Consider the following 21,643-nt stretch of genomic DNA (forward strand, 5'->3'; position numbering starts at 1 on the left):
CAAGGACTGAGTTTCAGGATGACATCCCTGCATACACAACAGAATACATGTATCAATATGAAGCACCCATGCAATACATTATCATCCAGGCAACTTGCAAGGGTGGGGTGTATCCATGTTGAAATGGTATACACAGACATCTAAGATTAAGTCCTTCTTCCTATGGGGAAAAACCCACAGTGCATAAACTGGCCTTCAATGGGAAAATTGTGAGCTGACTGATGAAGCCCCCTTCCAAAATGCTCACACTCAGTATAGCACCTCAGTACAATATAGGGAGATACATAGGTAGAAAAAACAATGTCATCCAATGGCTACGACCTTAAAAGGTTATATAGGTCTCAATGAAGTTCACTAAAATTCAAAGATTTTCTTTATTTAAACACAAAAACATTTACAGCATGCAGGTAGTTAAAACTATATGGCATCTTCTCCAAACCAGTTATTCTTAAATGCATTCTCATGCATTGAGAATACATAACTGTTTATTCAGTGGCAGATCCTTGCCACAGGCAGACTCTTGTCATTTCAGGTCTAATTTAAAGTAGTTAATCAGTAATGTTATGCAAATAATTTAGTTTATCTCCATGAATAAATAGTCTTCTTTCATGTCATTCAATTCCTGTCCTAAGCCATTTTTTAAAAAATAGCCTAGAGGAATAAAAATTCAAGAACTGTAAATTGGAACAGTAACGCATTTAAAATTCTATTGCAGATTGAAGATTCTAAATTTACAAAACCAAAAAATTGTCCTGTCCATGCAACCTACCATAGGAGAGCCAAAGAACATAGGAGTCCTTTTGAAAGTTTAAGTTGCAGTTCTTGGTAAACTTCATAAAAGGTTAAAATAAAAAAGCTTAGGTATAAAAAGGATGTACATGTTGAGCTACATGCTAGTTACAGTTTATTTAACTGTTTAATTACACAGCCATGTCAGCACCAAAACCCGTGATACATTACTTACAGGAATGAAACTAACGTAAACAGCCATGAGAAAATATCCTGCTTCATTTGAGTAACTGCCAGGAAACCAGATTGAACTGTGTAAACCGAATCCAGACTGAAATTGTACGGCTATAGTTGAGAAACTGACATAGGCCAATGCAACTGAAAACACAACTTCAAGCACTTAACAGAGATTCCTTCTCCACCATTTTCCCTTTATACAAGTCCCCTCTTATTTCATCTTTTCAGTTTGGAGTGTTTAATTCAAGCACAAAAAAAGAGGTTTATCTTATGACAATTCCAAACAAGGGTCTGGCTGATTAAAAAAGAAAAGAAAACCCCAGTCTCTAAAATAAATGTATTAAAAAAGACACTAATCAAAACTTAAGGTATGGGGGGGGGGGGGTCAGTCAATTTTTTCTATTACTAGGCTCCGTCTTAATACAAATATTTCAATTTGTACAAAAGATAGTCATAAAGTTCTACAGAAAACCTACCCCGCCCCCCGGCAAGTGCCTGTGAATGTACTTCAGTATAATATAAAACTGGCATCAACTTACTCTGGAAAAGCAGTTATTCAAAATCTCTCAACTTTTGGAAAGCATTTTCTTTCACTTCCTACCAGTCAAGTGACTGTAATGAGAAAACCTTTCAAAGCCTTTGGACAATATCAAACAGTAACTTCCCTGTCAAAGGTGTTCTTTTGAATTTTGTGGCATGTCGTTTCAAGTGCTTTTTGCAGGGCAAAACTTTAAACTTGGTCTCAAAACTTTGCAAAAATAATAATGATGATGATAATGATGTCCAACAGGATTGTTAGAGAAAAACACATTTACAGAACTCTAGATTTACAAATAAGTTACAGTACAGTTTCAGTGTAGCACAATTTCCATATCCATCCTACATTTCTGGCCATTTTATGCACTTTCTTTTCCCCCTTTATTCACTTGGTTCCACTTATTCAATCAGTTCATTATCTTAAAGTCAAATTTGTAGTTTGAATGAAAGATGATGCACTGATAATACAAGGAGTTCTACAGTGCCCCAATTTCTCACTGGAAAAGTTAACCAAATTCTTCCAGTTCTGGTGACCAATTAACAGGCTTATCAAGATGAAGCAGAATGTTTTCACCTCATCACACTATTCTGGGTATAATCAGGAACAGGACAGATGAAAAGTCATTGCCAAAGTCTTTCCATGTAAACTTACATTTACTACTTGTTATACAGTATTAACTCATTAACCTGATAACAGATTTAATCAAACAGTTAAGCAGCCTCATCAAAAAAGGAAAATTTTCAATCCACATTTTTTTGAGAGACTTCAGTGCCTAAGGGCAGTCGTCATAAGCACACCTCAGTAATTGCAAACTGTACACATAATTTTAGTCTTATGCTCTATACAGCCATCCAGGCAAACTTAATGTACAGTGCTGCTCTAATTCAAGAGTGGGTCAAGTAGTGTTATTAAAAGTGGTAAAATCAAAACTTTACTTCAACATTGTTCCACAATCCCTAAGACCATTAAATATACATAAATTAAGCTAGGAAATTTTAACTAAGATGTTGCTTAACATACATTCAACTTGGCACAGTGCAGACTAAATTTAAGACGTGAAAGACAGATCAGGTAATGAAAAGAGCTACGTTTTAAGTTACACGTCAATTTCCCAAGAAGAAAGTTTTTCCTAGTTTTGTTTGGAGTCAATTAGCCAAATTTGTAGAATGAGGAGAGCTGTACAGACCAGTATAAGTTTATACAATTTTCAAAAAAATAATCCTACAATCCCCAGGGAGAGACAGATAGACGTCACTGTCACGGAATGACTCTCATTGCGCAATATCCAATCCTCTTCATGCTGTGTAGCTTTCAGCATCTAGAAAAAGCCAAAGAAACTTATGCATACATAGAAAAATAAGTGAACAAAATGTTCACAATTTTATTTTACTCTAAAAATCGTGAGATTTACACAATTATTTTCATCTACATTTACTCACTGAAAACTAGTCACCATTTAAGTTTGTGTCACAATTTCAGTAGAAGATGCTGTACCAGTTCTAATACAGAATTAAGGTATCAATGTTTTTCTAAATGCTAACTTGTTTAGCAATCATTTTTAATTAACGCCTTACTCTATTTATCACTACCTTTACGTCATACTCCCCTGGTTTCTTTGCAATTAATCTTCCAATCTCAACTCTGTCTTCCTTAAAACCCATGAATTCTGGTCATTCTTTAGCCTGTTCCTCAGTTTATGTACTTTAATTTGGAGGCAGCTGAACTGGATTTACCCCAGTAATACTGAATTAAAAGTATTCCTCTCTTATCCTCAACGTTCCTTATAACTTACCGAAACCCATCCTGGTCAGACAGGCAACTGCAAACACTGTTTAGTTGTGGTACGGCAAACTCAGCTGGGGGTGGGGGTGGGGCGGGACAATGTGTGGAACATGGTAAGCTATTCTGGAATCTACTTGGTTCTGAACTAATTACCGTATTTTTGCGTTCCATAAGACGCACCTGACCATAAGGCACACCTAGTTTTTAGAGGAGGAAAACAATAAAAAAAATATTCTGAACGAAACAGTGGATGTATGATTTTTGTGGTTCATGCTGTGGCCTCAGACAATGATATGTGATTTGACGGTGAGTTTGGGGTAGCCCAATGCAAAAATTCTGAAAATCCATGTGGATCCGTGCTTTGTAACCACGTTTTTGCGCCATTGCGGCCCCACAAAACAGTGGATGCGTGATTTTTTTGGTGCACTCTATAGCCATGGACATGCTATATGATCTGATGGTGAATTTGGGGTAACCCAATGCAAAAATCCTGAGGATCCATGTGCTTTTACCTCCCCACTCCCAGGCAGCCTCCTTTATAGCTAGCGCCCCTTATCTCCCTCCTGATTGCTTTCCGATCAGCTGCTCAGTGGCTTCGTTTCAACCCCCCCTTCCCTCGTTTGCCTTACGTGTCTTTTCCTTAGCTGGAGCAGTTTTTTGCTCCTCCTTTTCTTCTAATTTCTCTTCTCATTGCTTGTTTTAGTATTCCTGTCTCCTCTCCTTGCAAGTTTGCTGTCTTTACCTCCCCCCGCCCCCCGGCAGCCTCTTTTTCCCACAGCCTTATCTTCCTCCCGATCACTTGCTGCTCAGTTGCTTTGCTTCAACATCCTCTTCCCTCTTTCTAAAAAAAGAAGCAGCACAATCTGCTTTTCGCCCCTGGGCAATTCGGCTCCAGGGACCACGAATTGGCTCCATAAAACACACAGACATTTCCCCTTACTTTTTAGGAGGAAAAAAGTGTGTCTTATGGAGCAAAAAATACGGTAGTTTCACACAGCGTACTTGTTCAACTGAAGCTGCCCCTAATCACAAATACTCATATGGACCTGGACTCTTATCCAATACTGTATTTAAATAATCATATTCCCTATTTTCCTTGAAACTGCCAAACATTTTAAACTGAAGACAGGATATTAAATGGAATAGACAAGGTTAACTGCTAACCTTGATAATGTAAATTCATGCCTTCTCCTGCCGTGCTCCGCCTCCACGTAGGGCCACTGGCTGGCTGTTTTGAGTAAAAGCACCTCCCCCACGAATTGCACTTGGATGAGTCGGAGAAGCTGCTGGATGCTGACCAGGGCGAATGGGTTTAGCTGCATGAAACAAATGCAAATGTTAAAGGTAAAGCCAAGTCAAGTTTTTAAACAATTCAGGTGTGCTGGTTTATTGATACTTCATTGTTATTTTATTTCCAAAGGAATATGCATGTTTGTTGTTTTTGCTGCAAACTTAGTCTTGTAGTAACTTAATGACCAAAAAAAAGTTATTATGGTACAAACTATTGTGCATCGTGGTTATTTCATACATCTGACCAAGCAGACTCAAATCAGTGTAAGTTTTTGCCAATGAATGTGTTAACTCTTTTAAGGAGCCAAAGATTTTGCAACTCTTATTGTTACTAATATTTACTATGCTGCCTTCTAAGCAAGTTTTCTTTAAAAAATGGGTTATCAGGGCAGGAATCACCTAACGTGCCCTTTCAGCAGAAGCCCTGTACAAGGTTATCTGCTTGCTCAATGGGACTTTCCCATCCCTCTCCTCCCATTGTGTGCCCCTGCAATTGGCTTAGAGGGGTCAGAAGAACCTTCAAAACAGTGCACTGGGGGAGGAGGGGGGAATTAACCTGGCTGGCAAGCTGCAGCTCTGCATGGATAGAACGCTTATAATAATGTTGAATTCCACCCTAGATCTATAAATATTTCTTGCTCCTATAACAAACACCCAACTGTGACGAAATTCTGAAACTATCATACCCATTCCATAACTGTGCAAGAATACAAGTTACAAATTTTATGTCCTGTAGTAAGCATCCTGATTTGTTATTTTTTGATACCGCTCCATAGTGATTTGATTAAAGTATTTTGATTTTACCTGTAGAAATATTTCTATTCTGAAAGGTGGAATATGCATATACATAGCTATAACAAAACTTATTATAGTATGCAATACTAACAGGATCAACAACCCGCACATATTAAGCTTGTGAAAGTTTCACTATAACATGTGCTTGCACTCCAGAAGTATCTAAATCCCAAATTGTACTACTTCAAGCAACTAATGTCCTAATTTCCAGACTATACAAGTAACAACTTCAGATAATCTGGTCAATGGACAAATCAATAGAATTTATGGATATGCAAGTGATCTACCACCATTCTAAGATCCAGGTGTAGCACTAAGTGACCCAAGAACAAGGGATCAATAATTGAATTCATGTCATACCAGCACTGTTAATGTTCCCATTTTATCTACTAACCAATCTGTGCAGAATGTGCCTTTCTGATCATGTTCTTTGACCTCACAGCTTCCTTAATACGATCTACTTCCTGTTGGTAACGCTTGCGATCACGAGATGCATTCTCTTTGGCTTCCTTTAGTGCTGACTCCAAAGCTTTAACTCGCTCAGCTGTAGCTCTAAGTCGTTTCTCCAGTTTCGGAAGCTCACAGCGAAGATCTGCATTATCACGTACCAGCTGTGGGTAGAAATATATGTTTCACATAGAGCTATGTTACATCTGGACTATGGGAATTAAAGCCTTTGCAAATCCTTTCACTCCATAGTTACTTTGAACAGCACTTTAACTAACAAAGAATTCAAGGTAAAGCATCCAGAATAAAAAAATACTTCCCTCAGAGCTAACCCCTACCTACATTTTCCATAGTAATAATAGCCTCATTGAGAGACATGGGTGCAACTAATTGCTGCAATGTTTCTTTGGGATTCTCTAGGGACGCAAGTGGCACTGTGGTCTAAACCACTGAGCCTAGGGCATGCCGATTGGAAGGTTGGCGGTTCGAATCCCCACGACGGGGTGAGCTCCCGTTGCTCAGTCCCAGCTCCTGCCAACCTAGCAGTTTGAAAGCATGTCAAAGTGCAAGTAGATAAATAGGTACTGCTCCGGTGGGAAGGTAAAAGGCGTTTCAGTGCACTGCTCTGGGTTTGCCTGAAGCAGCTTAGTCATGCTGCCCACATGACCCAGAAAAACTCTGTGAACAAACGTCGGCTCCCTCAGCCAGTAAAGCGACATGAGCGCTGCAACCCCAGCATCATTCGCAACTGGACTTAACTGTCAGGGGTCCTTTACCTTTTTTAGCCTTCTTTTCTCCTCTACTGCATGACTAGATGTAGTAGGATGTTGGCAAGTCATATGAAAGAATGCATGGCAATCAAAGTTGTTAAATTTGGCCAAAGAGTTCTTGATTTTTACTCAGTAGCACGTTTACTTGAATAGGGCAACTTGTGGCAACTTTTAAGAGATAAAATGTGTGAGCCAAAGAACTTCAGTATGTACAGCATGGATAAGCTTTTATAAAGCCATGGAAATAGATCAGATATAAAAATATATTTCAGTTTACCTGTTTGTGGACTTTTGTGAGCTGTTCAAGATTATTCTCAAGAAAAGAAATCTTCTGTTTCTGGGCAGCACTGCCCCCTGTGTCATCTGAGTCAATCTCTGCACTCTATGGCGATAAGATAGGCAATCTGAGTTTCGATCCCCATGAAATTCGTATAAAAAATATCAATAGTTTCTAAAATGAAGAACTTGGCATTACCTTCTTAACTCTGGTAGCCAAATCTTGAACGAAGAGTTTCCTAAGATTGTGCAGGGTCTGAAGTTCTTTTGCCTAGGAACATAAAGATGGCAAACTGTAGCATTTTTAGGTTATAAATTCAAGAATCTGAAAGATACTTTCAGAATATTTAGCTTACCACAGTCTCTTCTAAGCCTTTCAAGTCTTGTCTTGCTTGTTCTCGCCTATCTTGCATAACCCTAAAGTGAACAAAAATGAATTACCTACTATTCTTCCAGTATCTAGCCCAAAGTAGAATAATTCAAAGCATCTAAGAAGGATGAAACATCACACATAGACAGCTGCTTCCACTTTTAAAAACAGAACCATAAAATAAAACTTCCATTGGACAAACAATCTCTGCCCACATTCTGAAGACCGGAAGTGCTGGGTTGAAGTAAGTCTCAATAATTTGGAGGCCACAACCAAAAGAGGAACAGAGTATACCCACTGTATTTTAACATGTGGTGTTGACAATGCACAATGAAACAGGCAACTTGCATCTTACGTGAGGGTTCAGTTCCGGGGGTCCACGAGTATTTGCAAAACCGTGTAAAGCCCAGAACCCCTTGAATCACCCCCCCCCCCCGATGGAGGGCTGCTTGCTTGGCTTCAGGAAAGAGGCACGAGGGCCTTGCCAGAGACATAGCCTCCTTCTCAAAGCCTAGGAAGTCCTTGCCCAGCTTTGGGAAGTGGTGGGAGGGATCTAGGACACTGCCAAAGCCCTTGTGCCACCTTTCAAGAGCCAGATAAACTCACAAACAGCTTTGCGCAAGTGTGTGTGTGTGTGTGTGTGTGTGTGTTTGAGAGAGAAAGAGAGAATAAATAAATAAATAAATAAATGGAGTGTGTTTCCTCAGCTCTCCATTTATTTATTTCTCCCCCAAACTGTGCAAAGTTGTGATTGTGTAAGTAAGATATACGTGCAAGATGAAAATTATTTGTAATGTGATTCAAAACTGTCTGACCAATTGTTCTTCAAGCAAAGAGTACATTTTTAAAGCCAGCTAACCTGTTGGCTCAGGAGGAAGAAGGCTTATTGGGGAAATGAACTTTTATTTTAGTTTTGGGAGAATGATAAAGAACGATGTGTGGAACTTCAAATGCTGAGCAACGCATGTGAAAGTGGCTGAAATGGAATTAACCTTCTTGGTCACTTTATAAACATGGAAGTGGAGAGTAAATATTAGATGTGCCTCTTTCACTTCCTTCCTCCAACTCTTTATATATAATTTATTAAAATGCTGAGCTCGTCAAGAACAATATTACATCTATCTTTACACAGGACAGGGGGAAACTATGAAAAGGAACTTCTAAATACAGAATGTTGCAAATGCATACTATAAACTGTCTATATATTAAGGCTAATGGGATTTTGAAAGACAGATATTGCATTATTCTGGTTTGCTAGAATGCATTTTAAAACAAAACCTGTACACGCATTTTGAACAACTACATTAATACTTACATCATACAACTTATATAGCCTCTATCTATGCTTCAAACATCCAAGCAAGGCCGTATTTAAAACTTTAGACTATCCTATCCTTCCAATTTCATTTCAGTAAATATTGATCTAAGATCCAAATCTGCATCTAACAGCTCTTGATTTTTGAGAACAGATGCTATTACAGTCGTTGGGAACTCCTATAGCAATACAGGGTCGCATCAGACTTCCTAATTAGCTTTTATTTTTTAAAATACCTTTCTAAAAGTTGCTAATGTTCATTCATAGGTAAATTACATAGGAAAAATTATGGAACCTTTCTGCTCAAAACAGTATGCCAGAATGAATACACTGTGTCCACACATCAAAGTTTGATTTGACCAACCATATTGTCCACATTATTGTTCTTACTTACGTCAGTTCATGCAGTTTCCTGCTTTTATCTTGATCGGTAGCTTTCAGTTTATCATGTTCAATTCTGAGTCGTTCCTGCTCAAGCATCATCTTCTGATTTTGACTAACACAGAATAAAAAACATGTAATTATGATGTGAGAGATTTCCACAAAACCAGCACTTCAGTCTTGTGACATATTATTAGTTGCCAAAACATGCACATTAGACTGGGATGGGATCAGATAAAAAATTCTGTTGGAACCCCCAGTGTACCATTAGAATTGACAATTCTAGAACTGATAGCCAAATTTAGAAACCCTCAAAATAAAGCCTTTCTAAAAACACTATGTCAATACTGGAATGAATTTTACATTTTTCGCACTAACATTAAGCTCCAATCTCATTAGGAAAGAAAGGTGCAAAATGAGCCATGAACCAAGGCTTACAGTTACATAAAATAAGGATATTTCTATTCTTGTTGAGGTACACTGCATGCCTGAACACAGGTTGGATTTTTATGTAAATAAATGAAAGTGAATAACACATTTATAAGACTTAGGCTGCAATCTTAACCCCATTTATCTGAGAGAAAGTCCATCTGAATACACATAGTAAGAACTGCACCGTTAGAAGTTTTTTTTTTTTTTTGAAAAAGCTGTTCTCTGCCCTCCCACAAAGACACGTGCAGTAGTTGCAAAACTTACTCTTGCAGTTCAGTAATTAGTTTCTCCTTCGCCTCAACCTCATCTCTGAGACTGCTAATCTGCTTCTGATGAGTCTCACGGTGACTTTGAATCTGCTGCTCAACAGCTTGCTAAAGAACCAAATATTCTGATGTTACATCATCACAAGTGATTGCATTTTTGAAGAAACCAATTTTGAATTATTGATTAAAACATATCTGAAGTTTACTTGCCTTGACTTCATTTGCTGTTTGAACCTTGTTTAGATGCTCCTTCTCCATTTCATGAACTTTTTCTAGTGAAGAAAATAGCATTTAGTTAGAGGACACAGACAAATTTACTGGATTCTCAACCTCAGACTGTTGCATGCCACACCTAAAATATTATGCACCTTACAGAAGAAAGAACATAACAACTGTACAGGATCATACCAGTGACCTATCTTGTCAGGTATCCCAATTCCAATTATGGCCAAGTTGATGCCTCTAGGAAGCTCTCAAGCATAACTTAGCAACGTAACGTTTTTACGGAACCCTTTTCATAAGTGATCAAAACACTTCACAGGTACATTTAATCCTTACATACACAGCATATTTCTTAGTATCTTCCTCATATTACAGAAGTGTGAGACAAACAGCTTGCTGAAGACCAGTTCACAGTTCATGCTCCTTAAACATTAAGCATATAGTAAAGCAATTAATACCTTGTGCTCGAAGTTCGACTAGCTCATCATTAAGCGAATCCACAGACTCTTCAAGCTGTCTTTTCTTCTGTTCCACATTCTGAAGGTACTCTGTAAGTGACTTGATCTTGGCTTCATGCTTTCAGGGTGAAAACAAGAATTGAAATTATAGAAGCTACATGTGAAAATAAACTTAAACAGCTTGTGAACTTCAGTTACATTGCAAGACTAAGATATATATCTGTAGAAGCATATACTGAAGTACTATATATGGAACTGAGTATCACAAGCTGCAGTCATTTAATTCTCCAAAATAATGAAGTTTGATCAATTTCTCTATCTCCACTATCATTTAAGGTACAACTAGCTTGCTTCAATATTAAAAGCTTCAAGAGTAAATGTTCTTTACATGATGTGGGCTGACATGGTAGCAAAATCCTATACATTGCTCAAAATATGAAAGCCGGTTCCTGACACATTTGACTTCTAGCTGCCTTTTGAAGTTGACCAGTGGTTTTGAAGTTGACTGCATGTGTTGGAAGTAGTTTGCATCTGAGATAGCTCTTGCCTTTGTATACTAAGCATGAGACCCACTGTATCAGCAAACCTTTGCATCCAAGATGGAAAACTAGTACCTATAAGCATCCAGTCACTAGATGTAAATTTCAAAACTCATCTTGAAAAGCTGTTGAAATGTTGTAGCCCAAATTAGTCATGCACATTGTAGAAAATATATGAAAGCAAAGTGAACTACTTATATTAATCAGTTCACTCTAATGCTTATTGGTCAAGCAAAAACAATTCCTATTATTTCCAGTGTTCAGGCTGTGACAGTCATTGTTTCGGCAACTAAAATGGGATAACTCACACACAAGAGTGAGGTATCAGGAGATTTGGGGCTTGCAGAAGTACGAGAAAATGTTTAGGAAAACCTAAAAAAAATTAGCTCCATGAGGACTGACTGATGGAGGGAAACAGGGAAGGGGGAATGGAACGGAGCAGCTGGATTTATGAACAACAGTAAATTTTGTTGTAGGTTCCACTTGTGATGATTATATTTAAGAAGTGCACTTTTACTTACTTATAAAACACATGGCTAAGAATGGAATCAAGAAGCAAAAATAACATTAACTGGCAGAGCCAAACCATTTCATTTACCTGTGAGATACGGAGCTGACAGGCCGCTAGCTCTTTTTCATTTTCTTCCATTTTCTTATTGCTCTCCGTCTGTGTACTTTCTAACTGCTTACACCGTTTTACCATAGTTTTCACTTCAGATTTCATTTTACTGATGTAGAGCCTTGCAACTGTGAATTCCTCATCTATCATGCCAGTTCCTTCTGGTTGCTGAGGAGGAACAAGTTTTTAGTTCAAAACATTTTTAATAGTAGAAAATCATGTGACACATTCACAGTTCAATATATTATTCAGCAAATAGATCTATGTGCATGCCAGATGACTTACCTGTATAAAGATCAGCTTTAAACTAGGATTGTGACAAAATGACACCTCCCGTCACAACAAATGTGCACTATTTTTGCATATTGTGAAGGTCTGTATAAACAGAAAAGGCAGGAGCAGTTCTTGCCAAACTACGCAGTGAGCTCCACAGGGCAGGGCCTGCCACACACTAAATGCTTAGTCTCTATGGGGTGTGGAGAACCACCAGAAGTGCCCAATCAGGTTTTTAATGATCCTCAATGTACTTTGGGCCAAATTATTTAAGGGTTCATGAACCCTGAACCAGACCAAGTAGAAAGTCAGCAACCAGTGCATCTCCCTCAGCAGTCAAGTTATATGCTTCCAGGAATCTGTTCCTGTGAGGACTCTGGTTCAAAGAAACTGCTGCTGCTACAACTAAGCAAGCAAGCAACCCACCCACCCACCCAATCTTTCCCAAATACCCTGCTTCAAATATTTGCTTGCAAATTAATCAAGGTTAGTACCATTTTAGGGAAGAGGAGCCCATGACAGCCATTCTTTATACTGTAATTGTAAGCACCAGATACCACAACAAACACTCACGGACACTGTCATGGTTGTTCTAAATGCTTGAATGGTAAAGAAGAGACGAGGACAAGGAAGCACATGCTTAATTTACCTATATAACTATTTAAATCTCAGGAGAATATAATATAGCTCAACTTACCTTCACATCATTATTTCCCACAGCAATTCCTATTTCTGCAAGATCTTTTAGAAGAGATGCCATCATTTCTGTTGCTCGTTTTTTCTGGTGATTGGTCATTTCTTTAAGTTTCTGAAGCTCTGTATCTATACTAGCTAAAGTTACCTGGAAAAAGAGAAGTGTGGATCAAATAAAGAACATATGCCAGTAATAATATGAATATGTGTATGCTTACCCAGAAAACAATTTAAATAACCAGAGTCAACCAATATCTGTCAATTTCAAGAACAGAAGTTGAAGTTGGAGAATGCATATCTTTAACCAAAAGGAGTGACCTACTCTACAAATACATGCTTTCCAAAGTGTAATGTTATAAGTAGTAGTAGTGTCAATAACCTAGGACAGAAATGGGAATCTGTGGCCATCTAAATGTTGCTGGACTACAGCTTCCAACATCCCTGACCACTGGCCATGCTGGCTGGGGCTGATAGAAGTTGGAGTCTAACTTACTCCTGATGCAGCCCTAGGTAGATGCAGATACTATGGTGTGTTGCACAGCTAGGGAACGGAAATCAGACAAGACAGAGCAAGTCCACTGTGTTACACACAATTACATTGAGCCAACCACATGGGGATCTCAAGACAGGATGACAAACCTTGAAATGTACATGTTTGTTTACAGTTGCTAACCTTCAATTTTTTAATCAAATTGTGTTAAAATCTTGTCAGAATATAATGCTGTATGAATATAGAATCCTACAATTCTACAGTTGGAAGGAATCCAAAAGGTCATATAGTCCAACCCCCTGTAATGCAGGAACCTCAACTAGATCATCCATGGCAGATGGGCATCCAAACCTTTGTTTAAAAAGGCAGGAGAGTCCACTACCTGTCATGGGAGCCACTGTGTAGCAGCTTTTACTGTCAGAAAGTTCTTCCTGATGTTTAGTCAGAATATCCTTTATTGTAACTTGAACATTGAGCATATGGCATGTAATTATCTTTTTTAAAGCCCAATGAGAAAAGAGTTTTGGTTCATTAATAGTTGTAAAACCATTTGGACTGGCAACAAAAAAAGGTGGTTTCTTACCGATTTCTGATTCAGCTCCTCACTAAGCATCTCATATTCTTTTGCCTTGTCTTCCACTTCCTGAGACTTTTGATCATAGTTGACAGCCAGCTCCTCAAGGGCTTGGAGAACTTCTTTTACCTCCTCCTTAGAGGCATCGTTTTCAGCTTGAAGCCGATTTAGTTCAGCTTGCATATTGTCTTGGTCCCGCCTGGTAGATGCTAGAAGCTACACACAAAGGTTATGTTAGTTGTGTTTTTTTAAAGCAGTTGTTTCCCAGACTGTAAAAACCATCACAATTTGCTCATTTAGAAATCTTTATGTAATTAGCTGCTTCTGATATTTATATTTTTGTTGTTGTTGAGTCCCACCTATGCCTACCTGTAACTTTTGAGGCCCTTCTAAAGGTACCTTGCACCAAATGAGGTGCAGCAGGTGGCTGATAGAGAATTTCACCATTTTCACCATTAGATTCCTGGTCATCTTTCCTGTGTGGTCTTTCCAGCATCAGGTGATGAGCTTTGGATTTTCCCAGACTTCTCAATCTCTTAATGATTTATAGACCCCTTGGATATTTCTGGAGTTTTAACAGCTGTGAATATTTAGTGCTTTTTATTTTTGTGCAAGTGTTCTTAACTGTTATTGGAGGCCACATAGAAAGCTTTGGTGATCAGGAAGCACATAAATATGGTAAGAAACACCACATTTCCTTTCGGCTGTAACTAAGCAGCATACACCAAATTCAATAAGGACACTGACTACTCCTTTAAATCCCGGAAGGCAATTTTGTGATTGACAGTGGTGTCCCTGAAGACACTATACAGAATAACAGAAGCCCTTTTGAAATCAGTAGCCTGATCTCAGCCTGATTTCTGAAGTGTAGCAGTTACTTTTTTGTACTTCAGTTACAGCATTATTCCTAAGAGCAATGCTAACTTATATACTATTAATTCAGTGTCACTTATATACATTGCACTTTTTTTGCTCTGTATTCTTGCAACATGCAGAATTAACTAGAAGATCAAAACTCACCTCCTCCTGATCCAACATCTGTGTTTTTAGCTTTTCTACCAATTGGCTCTGCTGATTAATTTCTTCATCCTGAATTTTTAAAGAAAGAAAAATGTGCTCACTCTAGAATTCATTAAAAATGTCACAGATTGTTATGGGTTGATCCTGCCACAAAATTTAGAGAGAACAGTCAAGATCCAAAACTTTGTGAATAATTCTGCACAAGAGGTCTTTGGGCATCTCCTCATGACAAATTGCAATCCGCTTTTCAAACTGAACTGATTGATATGGCATGGAAGTTTTGTTTTGTAACCAAGAGAAAACCACAGGAGTCAAGAATGCCACTGTATGTGCCCAAAAGATTGGGTATGGGCAAAATAACCTAGAAGGGTAAAAACTTTTCCATACGGAGGACAAATTTATTTTCAATTCATTAACTTTTAGCCACTGTAATTTTTTATGCCAACTTATTGCATCCTTAGCATGATTTTCATGATCTCTCTACATGATCATGCTTAGCAACGAAGTGCTAAAATACAGTTAGGTTACAATCCTAAATACAGTGCCTGGCAGTAAATCCCTCTGAACTCAATAGGGCTTATTGCTAAGTAGACATATACAGGATTGCACTATCAATTTCAGATCTTAGGCTGGCAATTTACTCTTAACAAAGAGAAATAGCTATCTACTCAATTACATTAATGAAACAATTTGATTTCTGATAAAGTATGGCAGTTCTTCGTTTAAAGTACATTAAAATTTAAAGACATACCTTGTCATCTAGCTGTTTGTATAATTTAGCTATTTCTTCCTCACACTTTCTCCTTTCAGCATCAGTAAAATTGCCAATCACTCCAATAGTAGCAGTTGGAGTTTCATTAGTAACAGTAATATCCTTATCCACTGCAAATGCTTCCAAATTGGCCTTTTCTTTGTCAAACTGCTCATCAACAGGCACAGTCTCTCCTTTAAAACAAAATTACCAAATGCATCTTGTTTGAAATATATTTGCAAACTAAGTCAACATTAGGTCACCTCAAATAGCATGAGAATTTCATTGAAAATTGCTATTTGGACACAAAATACGAGTCCACTGGGTTGAATACTGCAGCTCTGATAATATCAATAGATATGATTTTATTAAACACTAGTCTACCTAATTGTATCAAAGCAGTGTACACTAAAAACTGCAAAAAGTAGCAGATACTTTCAAAACAAAGCTAATACGATACAAAATAGATACTCATGGCAACAACCTATTAAGCCTATTGTAACAAAAATGTCTTTGGCTGTTTCCGGAAAGTACAGATAGTGGACACCTGTTGTACCTTGACAGAATTGTTATTCTATGGAACAGGAGCAGCCATAGAATAGCTCCACACTGTGGAGTGGGCTCCTGGGGAGTTTGGAATGTGCAGGAGACATATGTTAGTACCAGAACCTTAAACTTGTCCTGGTAGCAGAGTGACATGACAGCCAGTGCAAATAAAGCCAAAAATGTCCCCTCAAGCCAAAGCGTTATATGCTGACAGTATTTTGCCTTCACAAGCAACCAAGTCACCATGTTCTGCCCCAGCTGCAGCTTCTGTTCCAATCTCAAGAGTAGCCCCACAAATAATGCGGTTTTTTAAATACAAAGTTATTAGAACTTAAAGGTCCTTAATGTAAAGGATCTTTAAACTGATCAATTGTCACAAGAACATTTAGCCTCAACACTAAGCTGGGGAAAAATCTTGCAGTATTCCAGTTCCCACAGGTCTGGGATTTTTCCAGCTTTGCGACCAAGACTTTAGATTAATTTGCTGTACGGTGACCAAAAGTGGAATTTACTGCCACACATTATAATAATGTATAGCTAACACAGGTTGTGAAGATCTGTGACATAACTCACCATTACGCCATCTATTCAGCTCATTCTCAAGCCACTGTATTGTGTTGCGAAGTGTCTTGTTTCTCTCCTTTTCCCTTTCATATTTTTTCTTCCATTGTTCTGCAGTTAGTTCTACATTGACACATACTGTGTTCTTGATAGTTTTGGCTCTATAAAGGTAAAGCACATGTTTGCCATGCTAACTGAATACAGGGTTACTAGTCAGCTCACAAGGTAATTAATTTTTTCTGTATAGAATATTTTAACTTTGATCTACAGCCTAAAGACCTTTTCTAAGTAATTAAACTATCCTCCATATTCTACGCACCCAAAATTTCAGATACAGCTGCTATACTTTCTTTCCTTAGAACATAACATTTAGACACCAAGTTCATTTTGCATGTGATTCAGGCAGAGACAGAAGCACAAGGCAGTCATACAGCACAAAACATTAACCTTAAATGTTATCTGCAACTATAACTTATCTGCAGATAAGAGTAAGCTAATCTGCAGCTAATAAACTTAAGGTTAGGTTTGGGGTTATGTATTGTTTCCCACAAAAAAAATTCTGAAGCAATTTACAATCAAGCAAAAGTTAAATAATAATACTATCATTGGTGCTGCCCAAATTCCAGGGGAAGCAAAAACATTTTTGCCTGGTACCATAATGATGACAGGTTTGACACCAAGCAGGCCCCCTGGAATTCCTGCCCCCTAAACAGAGAATGCCTATTTCTTACCCGTACTACAGAGAAGACTCACTCTTTCATAGTCACCCTCTGGACCTGCTTTAGAGTTACCACACAGAGAAGGCACCAAATGATATCTCAGGGCCCAGGCAGGTTCATATTCAGATAGGTGGCCATATAGACATAGTGCCCTTTAACTATATAAGGCTTAAGTTAAAGGTCAAAGCCAGCATTTTGATCTGTGCCTGAAAACAAATTGGCAGCCAATGCAGTCAGACCAGAACTAGTGTTATATGTTCCCATCTTCTTGTTTCAGTTAAAAATCTAGCAGACATCCCTTTTTGCACTGGCTGTAGTTTCTAAGCCATCTTTAAGGACAGTTCCACAAACAATGAACTGCAGAAGTCTAACCTGGAGGTTACCAAAGCATAGAGAACTGAAGTCATGCTATCACTGTCAATATAAGAGTAAGAGACGATCAGAATTAAAAGGCACTCCATGCCACTGAAGCCACTTGTGCCTGCAAAGACAGTGTTGGATCCAAGAGTACGCCAAACTGCACATCTGCTCCTTCTAGAAGATCGTAACCCCATCTTGAACATGATACATTTCACCCATATGAACAGAGGAACTGTCCACTAAGTGTCCCAATCTGAACATCAGTTTGTTGACTCATCCAGACCATTAATGAGTCCAGACACCAATTCCGCAAATCAAACATCAACAATGACTCTGCAAGGCAATAATGCATCAATCTCCAATAATATATTCCAGAAAGCACATCATCAATCCGTTTGTAGAGCTCTATAGTGACTTATATTAAGCAAAGCATTACTTGCTTTCAATAGCATATTGGCTGTGGAAGACCTGCTGGCTTTTTACACTTGGATTGGGAGGGAGAGCCCAACCTCAGCTACAAAAGCTGAGGATGCTGAACAGATTCTTGCGCTGGGATGTTGTATTTGGGGCGGGTTGCTGATGTTTGTTTTTTGTATCTTTATTTTAGATATTTTTATTTATGTGGAAATGGTTCAATTTGGTTGTGCACTTTTTGATGTTTTATTATGTATGGCTACCTTTGTTATGGGACGCGGGTGGCACTGTGGGTAAAAGCCTCAGCGCCTAGGGCTTGCCGATCGAAAGGTCGGCGGTTCGAATCCCCGTGGCGGGGTGCGCTCCCGTTGTTCGGTCCCAGCGCCTGCCAACCTAGCAGTTTGAAAGCACTCCCGGGTGCAAGTAGATAAATAAGGACCGCTTACTAGCGGGAAGGTAAATGGTGTTTCCGTGTGCGGCTCTGGCTCGCCAGAGCAGCGATGTCACGCTGGCCACGTGACCCGGAAGTGTCTCCGGACAGCGCTGGCCCCCGGCCTCTTGAGTGAGATGGGCGCACAACCCTAGAGTCTGTCAAGACTGGCCCGTACGGGCAGGGGTACCTTTACCTTACCTTTGTTATGTTTGTAGTTATGTATTTTTTCACACTGTAAGCCACCTTGAGCATACAGAAAGGCAGCATACAAATAAATTGATGTGTGCATGTATATAGCATGCACATGGACAATCATTATGAACAACAGCTTACTAGAACTTTGTGGGAAGTCTACAGTTTGTTTCCATGGGTTCACACCTTGGGCTGTGCTCTACAAGTTAGTTTTAACCTCATTACTCACCTTTGGCCAAACAACAGGGTAGATTTTGTTTCAGATTCATTATAAGATGATGGAGAGCAGCAAATAACAATTGTGGTTCTACAGTTGCCACCTAGTGAATCTTGAAGGATTCTGGTCATTTTACTATCACGATATGGAACATAATTCTGCAAAAAAGAAAAAAAAGGGGGGGGGGGAGATGGCCTTAACTTGATTTATAGAACTATTTTATGAACTAAGCTTCTACATATGCATTTTGCTTTGCAAAGCTAAAGCAGTACCTAATATTTTTATGTTCATTAACCAAGAAAGCCTGAACTTCTATATAGCATATTTTGGGATAATACAGTATACATATGGTTGATTCGCCCGTAATACTAAACCATGGTTTAGCACTATGTGGACGAGCCTACTTGAGTGAAACACTGAACTTACACACTTTTCTTCAAAGCCCTGTGAAAGTGGAACATCAGAGTTTAGCTTCACTTTTAAAGGGTCCTAGTTTAGTTTTAAATTCAGGCCAGAGGTCCTGGTTTAAAACAAACCCTGGTTTCATTTCAAGCCAACTTCAAACCATAGGTTCTAAGGCTGGCTTGCTAAACTAACCATAACTTTTGAAACTAGGATCTATGGTTCAAATGCCATAAAAGTGAAACTTAACTTTGCTAAGTCCTCCTTATGGCCTTCTTCAAGGAACAAAGGGGAGGAGGAAGTGTCCAAGTCTGACACACTGCTTAGACTCATTCAGGCACTTCTGCCTAGTGCTAAACCATGGCCTAGCATTACATGCAAATGTGGCCCATGTCACATAAATGCTGCTGTGTATTTGACAACTACAAAATCACTGAACACTTAATCTGCTAAACTTCTTCAGATATGTATTGTGCTCATCCCCTGATGAGTAATTTCATCAAATGTTTTCAGAATAGAAATACACTTACACTGTTTTCAGCTAAAGCAGAAATGACATTTCCAAGAGCCGATAAAGACTTGTTGATGTTCTTAGCTTCATCTAGCACAGCACCTTCCGCTCCAGTTTTACTAACCTGCAATAATGTAGGCAGTTGTAAGAAAGTTTAAACAAATAAATTTTACAACCCCCTGCCTTGGTTCAAAGAAGCCTCCATACTATGTAATGGACTTTCCTCATACCCCCTTCCCAATGAAACCCCTCAACCTCCTCCCCCTGCCAAGCTTTTATGCATTCCAAATGATAGAAAAATTATACTCAGTTAGTAGATTGAATTAAATAAGGTTTTAAATCTTGTGCAATTTGTTCAAGACAATAAATGGATTTTCATGAAATTGTAAAAAAAATAAAAATCCCTGAGTGCCAGCATTCTTGTAAGTGAAAGCAATTGTCAGACTCTTGCAGACATTTTAATTTATACTATTGAACCCATGTAAGAATATAATATGTAGTCTCCACATGAAATAGCTGCAGCTGTTAAGGTCTCTGTTAAATTATTATGACTATAGGGCTCAACTACTAAACAATCTGCAGAGGGAAATAGGAACTGCAAGATGACAATCAATTACACTCACTCTCTTGTTCAATATAAATGTGAATAGATCACCAATACTGCTCCTTCTGCATTTTCACTGGTATAGATTCTCTGGATTTATCACTGTATTCCTCAACTTCCATGGTTGATAATGGAAGTTCATTCATTATAGCTACCAAGGCATTACACAATTCTAAATAATCTGTTGTAAAAGGAATAGATGGAAAACACAATACTTCCCAGATGTCAAGCAACAATGCCTTGCCTTCACAAACTGGTAAAGGGATGTAAATATATTTACATTTTAGCCGGAAGAATATTAAGTTAGCTGAACTTGAGTCTCGTTGATTTCAAAGGGAACTAAGTTAGCCTGAATCCAATTCAAAAGACCACCTTACTCCAGAAGCAGTGGCAGATCAAATATTGAAACAGGGAACACAATTTATTTCAATTACATACTCAGTTCAATCAGCTTCAAAATATAAATGTATTATTACCTTTTCACTACCTGCCAAGTCTACAAGGTAAAGCTTTCCACTCAATTTCTGTTCTGTTTGAGTATTTTCTTGCTTTACATTAATGAGAAAGATGCTATGGCTTCGAGAGCTATGCTCATTCATGTCTGTAACGAAATTTGAGTTGTGTAAGTATACATTCTGGCAACAAACCTCACCTGTTTGTGAATTACAAGTGCTTAATATTCAAAGGGGAAGAAGCCTATTGTTAAACCTATAGCAACAAACTACATGTCCACATGGAATTAGTCAGCAGTGATCTGCCTAGTACATGAAATTATGCAGTTTATACACCCACATTGATTAATCCTTATGACAGTAGAAAAAGGAACTGGGCTAAGCTTATTTCATTTCAGAAGAAGTGTGAAAGGTAGCTGCTATCTCCAAGCTGGTATCCAAAGGTGCTCCAAGCTCTTTCCTGTCTTGGACCATGAATTTTCAACAATTGTTGGCAGAATAGTTGCTCTAGACAGAAAATTAAACCACTGTAGAACATGTATGTCCACATCCAGCACACACCAGCATTTTCTCCATCCAGGTGCCACATTTGACTTGCAAGGTCTTCTCATTTTTTAGTCACAGGGCTTGCCACCTGAGATGCTGGCCACAGGTCAAAAGGAGTACAATAGAGTCAAAGTCCCCTTCTTTCCCTGCTAAGAGGCACCCCTCCCCTCAAAAGCCTCTTTCAAAGTTCTCTTAATTTATTGATAGAATGGCAATCATCAGCCAGGAAAGAAAGAGCCTATAAGCAAGCTGAGGAGACTGGATTTTGTAAGTATCATTGCCAGTATACTTCCATCCCCAAGCAGCTTGAGGAAAACATAAATCCCTCTCATCAGCTGGGGAATTTTGTCACAGTCCATGGTCACTTAGGGGCTCTGAGTATTCCATGGAGGCTGGTAGTGCTACCACAGGTGGAGGCA

The 21,643-nt window shown here is 38.6% G+C and overlaps 1 protein-coding gene across 1 annotated transcript in view; it reads right to left on the bottom strand.

Moving 5' to 3' along the window:
- Positions 1–360: 360 nt before the first annotated feature.
- The window catches only part of KIF5B (kinesin family member 5B), a 35,812-nt gene continuing 14,529 nt past the window's right edge, over positions 361–21,643 (bottom strand). Inside the window, exons 8-26 of the mRNA XM_083406173.1 lie at positions 20,703–20,827; positions 19,642–19,746; positions 18,722–18,867; positions 16,387–16,535; positions 15,268–15,461; positions 14,517–14,585; positions 13,506–13,712; positions 12,437–12,580; positions 11,446–11,634; positions 10,309–10,426; positions 9,839–9,900; positions 9,627–9,736; positions 8,944–9,045; positions 7,221–7,281; positions 7,064–7,135; positions 6,866–6,970; positions 5,766–5,982; positions 4,451–4,602; positions 361–2,822 (exon numbers count right to left, since the gene is read on the bottom strand). Coding sequence (XP_083262299.1) covers positions 4,466–4,602; positions 5,766–5,982; positions 6,866–6,970; positions 7,064–7,135; positions 7,221–7,281; positions 8,944–9,045; positions 9,627–9,736; positions 9,839–9,900; positions 10,309–10,426; positions 11,446–11,634; positions 12,437–12,580; positions 13,506–13,712; positions 14,517–14,585; positions 15,268–15,461; positions 16,387–16,535; positions 18,722–18,867; positions 19,642–19,746; positions 20,703–20,827 — 2,312 coding nt within the window. The 3' untranslated portion in view covers positions 361–2,822; positions 4,451–4,465. The remainder of the gene's footprint in view (positions 2,823–4,450; positions 4,603–5,765; positions 5,983–6,865; positions 6,971–7,063; positions 7,136–7,220; positions 7,282–8,943; positions 9,046–9,626; positions 9,737–9,838; positions 9,901–10,308; positions 10,427–11,445; positions 11,635–12,436; positions 12,581–13,505; positions 13,713–14,516; positions 14,586–15,267; positions 15,462–16,386; positions 16,536–18,721; positions 18,868–19,641; positions 19,747–20,702; positions 20,828–21,643) is intronic.

Source organism: Podarcis tiliguerta, assembly GCF_965153285.1.
Source record: "Podarcis tiliguerta genome assembly, chromosome: 12".
NCBI classification, from domain to species: Eukaryota; Metazoa; Chordata; class Lepidosauria; order Squamata; family Lacertidae; genus Podarcis; species Podarcis tiliguerta.